The 9,527-nt window shown below is 47.7% G+C and overlaps 3 protein-coding genes across 3 annotated transcripts; all 3 read right to left on the reverse strand.

Moving 5' to 3' along the window:
* Positions 1–628: 628 nt before the first annotated feature.
* On the reverse strand, positions 629–1,824 carry BDW70DRAFT_145832 (putative HAD superfamily hydrolase; the record flags this gene model as incomplete). Its single annotated transcript, XM_073738488.1, has 2 exons — positions 1,570–1,824; positions 629–1,469 (listed from the first exon to the last, which is right to left on the reverse strand). Coding segments are annotated over exons 1-2 (593 nt in total), but the record flags the coding sequence as incomplete, so codon positions are not given.
* An 849-nt stretch (positions 1,825–2,673) lies between these two features.
* BDW70DRAFT_145835 (NB-ARC and TPR domain protein) lies at positions 2,674–6,832 on the reverse strand. The gene is made up of 9 exons (XM_073738489.1): positions 6,651–6,832; positions 6,362–6,590; positions 5,920–6,294; positions 5,684–5,870; positions 5,574–5,636; positions 4,024–5,521; positions 3,293–3,970; positions 2,941–3,238; positions 2,674–2,874 (listed from the first exon to the last, which is right to left on the reverse strand). Exons 1-8 carry the CDS (start codon positions 6,731–6,733, stop codon positions 2,998–3,000), a joined length of 3,354 nt encoding a protein of 1,117 aa, XP_073590638.1. The 5' UTR covers positions 6,734–6,832; the 3' UTR covers positions 2,674–2,874; positions 2,941–2,997.
* A 370-nt stretch (positions 6,833–7,202) lies between these two features.
* Positions 7,203–9,207, reverse strand: BDW70DRAFT_167491 (uncharacterized protein). The gene is made up of 3 exons (XM_073742236.1): positions 9,102–9,207; positions 8,336–9,040; positions 7,203–8,280 (listed from the first exon to the last, which is right to left on the reverse strand). Exons 1-3 carry the CDS (start codon positions 9,121–9,123, stop codon positions 7,241–7,243), a joined length of 1,767 nt encoding a protein of 588 aa, XP_073590639.1. The 5' UTR covers positions 9,124–9,207; the 3' UTR covers positions 7,203–7,240.
* Positions 9,208–9,527: the final 320 nt, after the last annotated feature.

Here is a 9,527-nt window from a genome sequence, read left to right on the forward strand (position 1 = left end):
ACCCCCTGGCGGCCTTTGCCCTAATTAGGGATAGTGGAAAACGTGCTAGTCACGAGCCACGGCCGTAAAATACATACACACACACACACACACACACACACTCCCTAAAACTAACAAGATACAGGTTTGAAGCAGCAACTATGGACAATATATGTTGGAAACGAGCGGAAGAAGCATCCCAGCGCTACCCTGGCCAGGTCTTCGAGGGCAGATGCCCGTTTTGACTACCGCAATGCTCAAGGTTCGTGGGAAGTCGCGTTCGGGCCGCCGTGCAGGTCCAGTGATCTGACCTGATCGGATTCCACTAACCAAAAGTGGCCTTCTTCAGGACGACCATCACGTGACTGCTACTGCAAACAGCGTATATATGAATTTGAGCAATGGCACGCGACCAGCCATGTCCACAAATGTGATCCAGTTGTACCGGCAAGAACTGGACTGTCCGTCACGTTTAGTTCACGACAGACTCCACGGGAGGGGTTGATGGATCCGCTGACCGGCTCTTTTGATTCTGTGGATCTCTGAGTCCGCATGGCTGGCCCGCCATGGAATCAGTTAACCGTGGCCATCTGTTATTATGTTACTATGCCGTGGTAGCGGCTTCTATCACTCCATAAAGGTGCCAGTTGTAATCGGGATTGTCCATAAAAGATACCTATAACGATACGTAAATACCATACTTCCTGTAGTCGAAGTTTTCTAGGCTCGGTATATATTCAGCCCAGCCATCATCAATCCCTCCTAGCGGAAAGTCGTCTCCGACTTCATTGATTGTCATTCTACCAGCCAGCACATCCTTCTGCCGAGCTTGGTACTCAAGCGCCACATCTGGATGTGGCACCCAAACAACCCTCATCCCAGCCCCTCTTGCAGCCTCTACACCAACCACACTATCTTCAAAAACCAAACATTCGTCGGGCAAGATGGCTTTTTTGCCAGAGTCTAAAGCCGAATTCAGTGTTTGCAACGCGACCAAATATATGTCAGGCGCCGGTTTTCCTCGACCCTGGCGCACTCGTGGGTCATCACCCAGGACCCGCCTGTCAGGCTGGAAGAAGTCGAGTAGTTGTTTTGTCTCGGGTCTCGACGTTTTCAGTTCGTAGCTATGGCTCTTGGTGTTGGACGCTAATGCCATCACAATCCTGTCCCCAGAAATACTACGGGCACGGCTAAGATTTTTCAAAAGGTTCTCCGCGCCAGGCAGCGGCTCACAATATGGAAACAGCCGTTGCATTTGTTCAGTCGATTCGCGGGCAAACTGCTCACGAGAAATGGGCAATCTGGCCCAGTTGTGAAAGACATCGCCGTTGGTCGAGTTTGGTACACCCATAAGCTGGGCTCGAACTGACCGTGTAAAGGCAGGCCTTCCGTACTTTTCAAGAAGTTGGTTAGTCGACAGACTGATTATGTCCTCAGAGTTGATGAGAAGGCCATCCATATCGAAGATGCAGGCGCGGACTGCGGGGAAGCTGATGGCAGTTTTCGTTAGTCCGAGTACTGCTCTTATGTCGAAGACCAATGATGCCCGCACAAAAGCATACATAGATGTTTCTATTGGAGGGCACTTACTCTGTCTGAGAACGAGCCATAGGTACTTGCCGAAGTTTAGTTGACGGATCAAGTCAGTTTTCGAATTTGAAAGGTATTGTGATTGTGATTGTTCACTTTGCCTTGCGGGGCTCAGCGGTTTTCGAGTATAGCGCAACATGGCGGCCTCGGCGCAATTTGTCATGTGAGAGTGCCATTTTAGGTGGGCAATCTCCTACAGTCGCTTTTCTTTCCCTTAAACCGCCGCACAAGTCTGGATTCCTCCAGACATGGCGACGGCTGGTTTCCGCTAACCCGTCACCAAGGGCGCCCGCTAAAACTCATTCACCTTGTTTTCTGGCGCTATAATCGTGCAATTTGTGGTGCAAGGACAGTTGGAACGATTAAAAATTAAATGGTGTGATGGCTGATGTTTGAACTTGCCATGGCTGGGCTGTTTTCCCAACAGACAGCGCAAAGCAGCACACTGGCACCGAAGCCAGCCAATAGATATCCTGGAAGGGGTTCGCTGCCTCTACTCCGCTGCTCTCACATAAGTCACTAGAGGCGTGATTCCCCCTGGTCTGAGAAGCCAGTTTGACTCTTGGACCTAGCTTTTCTGTCTTCAGTTCATAGCCGTCTGCTACATTCATATTCAAGTTGCGTACACTCCGGTCAGAAACCGCCTCGCAACAATCGCAGTTCTTCTACAGCCAATGAAAAACCGCACACGAAGGCATTCTCGAGATCCTCTTCTATTGTTTCGATTACCAGATAACGCATCCGAACATGACGCGGACGATGATTGTCTTATTTTTGAAGATGGGAGGGTTAGAGTGCCTGCCCTCTGGATTGTCTGGTCGAAACAAATCATCGACGTCGAGTCTCGATGAGAAGGCCCACAGGTTACTGAATCAGAGTCATGTGCCTCTGTTCGGGTAAAAACTGCAAAGCTCTGTGTTGATAGCTGAGAATGTCAGATATCTTCTTTATTATCCAGAAATTCGTCTCATTCTACGAGCAAGCGCTGTCGAGGCGCGTAGGAATCATTAAAAGATCACTAGCCTCAGAAGTTCTTCGACGACCAATATCTACGCGAAACAATGTTGATTGCCCTCCATATATTTCTTCTAAGCTAGAATCGCAGATGGCTGGGATCCGTTTACAGGTCATTGTAAACGAGCTACTCTAAAGGCGAAGCCTGGGAGGCTCAGGTGCATGCCACCAGTGTAGTAACCTTGCGGGAGCGCCAAGGCTGTTATCACAATGTAGCTGGGCTCCCTACCATGCTGCCTTCCCAAGATTACGTGCGATAAGCAAACGTTGAGAATCTTACAACCTGTGTCCCTACGATCTCGAGTCAGTGATGGGTCCCTGCAGTCATGAATGCCATTAGACTATCACAATACCGACATTTGTCGCGATATATTCTTTCCCTTTCCTAACGAACAAAAGGAAGAAGGAACCACGTCAACGAGCCCAAAAAGCAACAATTTCGTCGAAGTCTTCTGTCGTCAGGCTCTTTGCATCTCGATCCTCCTTAGTAATCTCCTTTCTCAACCGACACGCAACTCGAAGAGCGATGGAGGCTTTTTGCATCCGGCCGGTCGCTTCGAACAGTTTGCCCTTCAGGAAGGTCGTGCGAGCAATCTCGTTCTTGTGTGCGCCAGGATCAACGTTCCAAATGTCCAGCGCCGCGTTGATCATAGCTCTAAAAAGAGTCAGAGAAAAGCTTAGGTGCTTTTTTGGGAACGGCAGCACTTACATGGCCTCTTCACTTCGTCCTGAGTATATAAAGTGCTCAGCCATCTTATGGGCCACATTTGCAGTATAAAAATCTCTTTCGCCCACTGTCGCTTGCATATGATCCCATGCTCTCTGGTGGTATTCAAGACTCTCATCCCATCGGCTTTGTGCAGCACGAAGGTTGCCAAGAGCATATAGAATTAGTCCAGTCCGGACAGATTCCCTATCATTTTTGCCCAAAGCCTCTTCCCGGCCCGCCAAACTGTTCAGAAGAAGCGTATTGCATTCTTCAAGCTTACCTTGCGCAAGCAGAGCCCAGCTAAGATTGGCCTCGCCCGACCGGGGAATGTAGTTGCCGAGAGCTTTACGTATCCGTAGCGCTTCCTTGAGATCGGCCTCCCCTTCCCCGTACCGTCTATCCTGAATGCGTGAGATTCCTCGCTCTGCATAGGCGAGGTATAGTCTTTCGTCTTCGATTTTCAGCTCATTGCAGATTTTGGAAACTAGATCGAGAGAACGTTCTTTATGAATGCGACTAGTGTCGAAATCGCTTGCATCCATGGCGATTGCTCCTAAGCAGAAGTGGATATCTGCAAGCAGAGAATCCCGATCTGGGTGAGTTGAGGACTCGCAGATACTGCGAGCGGTTTCGAAGAAGCCATCAAATTGCCTTGTTCGCCCACGCTCTTTTTGATACCTGGTAAATTTTAGATGAAATCGCTAGTAAGCTCTTAGGGAATTCGTACGCACCATGCAGCCTCATTCAGTAATTTTGCGAAAAGCAAACTGGTAGCCTCGGAGGGATCTGAAATGGCTGACCAGAGCTGATGTATCCTCAGAATGTGAGGGTATAATGCCGCACAAACAGGCCACCTTCCAACATGTAACCTGCCGCCAGTCGATTTGGGCTGAGGTAACGCTGGCTCTTTCGATGGCTTGGGCATAGCTGATGGCCAGTCCGCCCAGAGGACTCGTACGACATGGTCGAACATGGATCGTTTCTTTTTAGCATCCATTGTTGCCAAGATTACATCTTGTACAATGCGATGGACCGATACCTGCTGCCTTTGCTTGTCCCGCTGAACCAGAGACGACTGTAAGAGATCAGTTCGAGCTTCAATGTAGTTGCTTCTTCTAAATTGTGCGCCCTCAGAAAGCAGTTCCACTGAAGCTTCCATCAGCAAGTCTTCTCCAATGACATCGGGATCCAGGAATGAAATAAGCTCTAAAAGCTGTCGAGCTTGAGGCTTTAGCTTCTCAAATACCCAAACGGTGGAGAGAGAGTGACGATAAGTGACTAAATTGGTGTCAAACTTCGTCTCATAGAGACTGGCATGTTCTTCATAATCTGTATACAGCTCGAAGAACTCAGAGAAGGTGAGATCTTGTCGGCGAATGATACCTGCCATCTGGGATATGGCCAGAGGAACGCCACCAAGTACATCAGTAATCCGTCGCGCTGCATCGTCTTCTGGCCAGTTGGAGGTTGTAGTGAGATTGTTGAGGAGTGATAGGCTGTCCTGGTGTGAAAGTGGCCCAATATCCAAGCCTGAAGGTCTTCTTGTGAAGATACTTTTTGCCAGAGGATCGCGGCTAGTGACAAGAATTGATCCACTGCCCTGAGGCCAGTAGTCCGCCAGAATCATTGGATCATCTGCGTTGTCAAATATCAGCAACCAGGTCGCATCTGACCTAGCTTGACCAGGTTGAGCAACTTCATCCGACCCGGACAACTGCTTGCGAGGATTAGAAAGCCATCCTTTCACAATTTCTCTGCTGACGACATGACTGCTGCATTCGGCTGAATCTTCAAGTCCCAGCGCTAGCGAAATTTGCTGGTAATGGTGGTCAAGCTTCGCGACCTCATCTGCCACAACCCAGAATACTGCATCAAAGGAAGCTTTATGACGTCGCGCAAACTCGCGGGCTATTTCTGTCTTTCCAATTCCCCCGAATCCGCAAAGCGCAAATTGTCGTAGAGTGGTGTCTGATGCCGTCATTATGTTCTTCGAAGGCAAGAGCTCGGCTGCAAGACGCTCCAAAATATCCTCACGGCCGCAAAATTCCTGATTTGCCAAATGAGTGTTAAGAAGGAAGCATGGCAAGTGAACTGTTTTCCGAATTTCCCTGCTTGGTGTCGTAGGATATACCAGCTCAAATCCTGAAAGAGATGATCCTTCTGTTGCTCTATTCGACGGCCATTCTGTTGCTCTGTTTGAAGGGCAGTCGGTAAGTTCTAATAGCTCAACTAATCGATGTCAGTAAAGTGGCTTAAAAGAATCTTTTTTTTTGTTGTGTACCTTTGACTGGTAATTCGCTCAATGTGGGCGAGTATGCGCTCATCGTCGCATATTGATATTCCTCTGAGACCATTAGCGCCCTACTGCGGCTGTTTGCTTCAATAACCTACGGTCCTCAAGTCGAAGAGCAACAAGACGAACAGCGTCATGTAGAGTCTCAAGGACGAACCTGTTGACCTCGGGTAAGCCCTCTCCACCGACGCTCTTAGTAAAAAGACACGTATCGTAATGATCGAGATTCAGGCCAATGACTGTTTCCATGGGCGCATGAGTTGAACAAGCTTCACGGTTGACAAACTAGAGTACAGTTTAGCGTCCATAATTCGAATAAAGACTTGAGACTGACTTGTCGGTATTTCTGGCGCAACGATGTCGAATTGTTCTTCGACTCTCTCAATTCATAGATAGATAGTATGGGAGAACGAAACGAGATACCTTCAAACCTATCTGCGAGGTCGAGTAAGATAGCGCCTTCTTGCTCAACATTGGCGTTTGGTAATTTTAGGCCCTTGCCAGCTGTTGCTTCCAAGATGTCTCGAAACCGCATAAAGCTCGTGAGTTTGTCGCCATACCGGTGTGGGGCGCTTTGGAAGATAACGCCAACTATAGCGTTGACGATTGAGCCATATCGAGGAAACTGCTTGTTAGCAACGCATAAAGCCTGTTTAACTATAACACCACCCAAGCTGTGACAGACTATTAGGATTGGCTTGTTGATGGTCTAAAGAAGGTACTTCAGCATGCATGCCAGAGGCCCAATGGGAAGGAATTATGACCACCTCACTTACTGAATCTGGGTTTGATTGTGAGCGGGTGTCACTTAATTGCTGGAGAAGGTCGTAACCAAGCATCAAAATCGATTCCCATGAAAACTTGGTGCCAGTAAATGGCGAGGAATATTTGTACGAGAGGATGCGTGCCCCAGCACCAGAGCTGGGTAGGGTGCTTAGCCACTCTTTGTTGGCGAACGGCCAGTTCTCTGGTGAGACAGTACCAATGCCAGGAACGAGGACGATACTATATTCAAGATAAGTGGAGTTCATTCCTGAACTAAGCTTTACAGCGCATTTATCTTACTCAACACTATCCTGAGAAGTATCAATAGGATCCCGCAACACCTGTAGGTGGTTGGTAGTCCCAGAAGTTGTCGCTGTGGCCATAACTGCAGCGAGGCCCTAAAGCGTGAGAGACAGGCGAAAACTGGTCTTGGATAGCAGCTTGGAGAGGATGATGGAAGGTTGGAACCGCTTATCTTTCCGTGGTCCACTTGAGTTCAATCCACAACTTTTGACGAAGAGGTGCGGGGTGCTGCTTAGTCACTCATGCACGCACCTCTTGCTAAATTAATTACATTTATTAGTTAGTTAACTAATTATGGGGTAATTACTAATTAATTAGGCGATATAGAATTAGAAGACTGCTTCCCTCTTGTAAGATACATAGGATACCTTTCTTCATGCTTGTAGTAGAATAGCAAATTATCTAGGAGTAGAACGCAGCGGATCTTATCAGGGTCATATCTGAAGAAGCTTAGAGTTCCATATTCAGCTCATGCAGTATCCTATCCACTTATAAAGCCTGTTGACGCTGCTAAGAGGAATGCATAATTGTTATCATGTTACCATAATAGTTTGGATAGTGCTAGTACAAACTTCAGAACAATAAGATCACACCACATGACTTCGACCCTTGTTGCTCTTTTCAGCTGTCGTGTCTCGCATAGCAGCAAGACATCCTTTCCAGAGCCCCATCAAACAGCGCCTGAAAACCGGAAAGTCCCAAAGGTACAAAATGTAGGCAAACATGGTGATAGGGATACACAAGACAAAGAACCACCAAAATTTCACTGTGTTCTGCCCAAGGAGATCAATGTTCATACCTAACAGACTGGAGCTGAAGGTAAGAGGGATGAATAGTGTTGCAAGCAAGGTTAACCTCTTCAGTCGCTCAGATTGCTCAATGGCTCTGCGAGATTCCTCGATCGTGGCCTTGTTCATGGCCAGAGTGATGCCCCAAGTACACATTTCGGACAAGTCTATGCAGCGAACGTTGAGTTGTTCATAGTCTTCCAACAGGCCTTTGGCTGTAAATGTACCATCAGAACTGCTAAAGCCGGCATCCCTGATGGTCTCGGTCTCTGAACTCTGCAAATTTGTGTTCGTGCCGAGATCCCGTGGCATAGCAGCCTTCGCCATCGAGTTTTCTGCTCTAAGACCATGCAACCCATGAGTAAATCGCACGGTCAACTTGGAAAGCGCACGAGCACTATCTTTAAGTTGCTGAGTATGTCGATTGAGAATGTTGAAGAAATACTGGAGAGTACCCAACGCGTCAGCTGGGAGCCCTTCGGCTATGTTGTCTATTTGGATCTGGATCCTTGACTCCAGAAGATTCAAGAACTGAACCTCGGAGAAGGCCGCATGTGCAAACAGCGGGATGCACATAGAAAGTGGGTCCTGAGAACCGCGACGCGCCAGATCAACTAGCGCGAGTAATGAATCATACTGCAGGGGAACAATGGCTGTGCTTTGCTGGATTTCTGCAGAAACATTTGCACCTGGATCTAGACGATTGCTGGTGGTTCGAAATGCCATCTTCGGATGGCATTGGAGCACGGGTAATGGTGTAGCCTTTGATTCTATGTGATTTGTCCATGGCCCTGGAGGAGACTTTTCCAAGGGTCTGCCTTGGTCCATCCAGGCAATGACTGAATTTCTATATCAGTGAACAGTCTTTTTGTGATATATGGTATTGTCTCTTACCTGCCCAGCCTTTATCTGTCTTTGTAATACAGAGCGAAATCCATTGTTCAAGCACAGAGAAACACGGGCACACAGTAGAATACTCACGCACCATGGAGTCTCCGCAGCAGGCTCTAGTAGAGCCAAGCTGCTGCATCTTATAAGTCACGAGCTCAGTGGATTGAATTGACCGTTGCAACCGAAGATCCTGTCCGCCGAAGTCATCGCGATGTAGGAGAGTGTTTACACAAAGTCGAATGATGTTATTTGAGGAACTGACAAGTGAGGGGTAACTGTATGAATGCCTGTGAATACCTGTGCAAAGAAAATCCATGTGTCGCCTGAAGAATTCCGGATCGATGTTGTATTTGCTCCCGATGGCCGACACCCACGGAGGTGATATGAAGCCTCTAATGAAGACTATTTGCCCGCAGCCATCTGCTGGAACAGATGTGGCAACGGAAAAAGCTTCATGCTGCTCTTGACCATATTGTTGCACATCCCATTTCCGCTCCCCGCTATTATATACCACAACTAAGTCGTGCGGCTCTCCTGACTTAGAAGCGAAATGGGTGCCATCCTCTACCAATTTTGTTGAATTGAGAAGGCTACGGTCTTGAACCATCCATTCTCCAATACCGACATAATTGTTTCCAGGGAAGGCAGAGATATTCGAGTATCTCCTTGAGAGCGAGACGATTGCTCGGGTGTAATTTTCCGGCGTAACTGTTGGTTATGAGGGTTAGTGCACCATAGACTGCAGAGGTATGATAGAATAAGACCTTACGTGCAGACTTTGTGCGCTCCATGTCATGGCATATACCATAAAATACTTTGTATCAGGCCTAGCAGTATATAGCATGAGTGTTAACCAGCTAACAGGCTGGTTAGAAGGGTTGGACAAAGGGATTATTTAGGCAGTGGACAGGCTACATTTCAGCTGCTATTTATTATTGCAAAAGTCCATGCTGACTGGAGATGTAAGTCAAGGATAAGCCACTTGCAAACGCCTTTCCTGCGATAATAGATGAAATTATAACTTCGCATGGCGATTCGCCATATATTCAAGGCGGGAATAAATTAGATAAATATAACCCCTCGAGTTGGTTATTCCAAGCATCCCCGCGGCAATAAAGATTCTTTTATTGGCCTACAGTTCTTGCTCATCAGGCGAAGTGGATCCCGCCGCGAGATCTTCAAATCGTAACCACCT

Source organism: Aspergillus foveolatus (genome assembly GCF_047715535.1).
Source record: "Aspergillus foveolatus strain CBS 279.81 unplaced genomic scaffold BDW70scaffold_191, whole genome shotgun sequence".
NCBI lineage: Eukaryota > Fungi > Ascomycota > Eurotiomycetes > Eurotiales > Aspergillaceae > Aspergillus > Aspergillus foveolatus.

Bases quoted from the DNA above. Each gene is read 5' to 3' on its own strand.
- BDW70DRAFT_145835 (XM_073738489.1), bottom strand. From the start codon at position 6,733: ATGGCCACAGCGACAACTTCTGGGACTACCAACCACCTACAGGTGTTG. The intron at 6,295-6,361 runs GTAAGTGAGGTG...TACCTTCTTTAG, and splicing joins CACAATCAAACCCAGATTCA to ACCATCAACAAGCCAATCCT. The intron at 5,522-5,573 runs GTACACAACAAA...GACATCGATTAG, and splicing joins GAGCGAATTACCAGTCAAAG to TTGAGCTATTAGAACTTACC.
- BDW70DRAFT_167491 (XM_073742236.1), bottom strand. From the start codon at position 9,123: ATGGAGCGCACAAAGTCTGCAC. The intron at 9,041-9,101 runs GTAAGGTCTTAT...CATAACCAACAG, and splicing joins GGAGCGCACAAAGTCTGCAC to TTACGCCGGAAAATTACACC. The intron at 8,281-8,335 runs GTAAGAGACAAT...ATAGAAATTCAG, and splicing joins GACAGATAAAGGCTGGGCAG to TCATTGCCTGGATGGACCAA.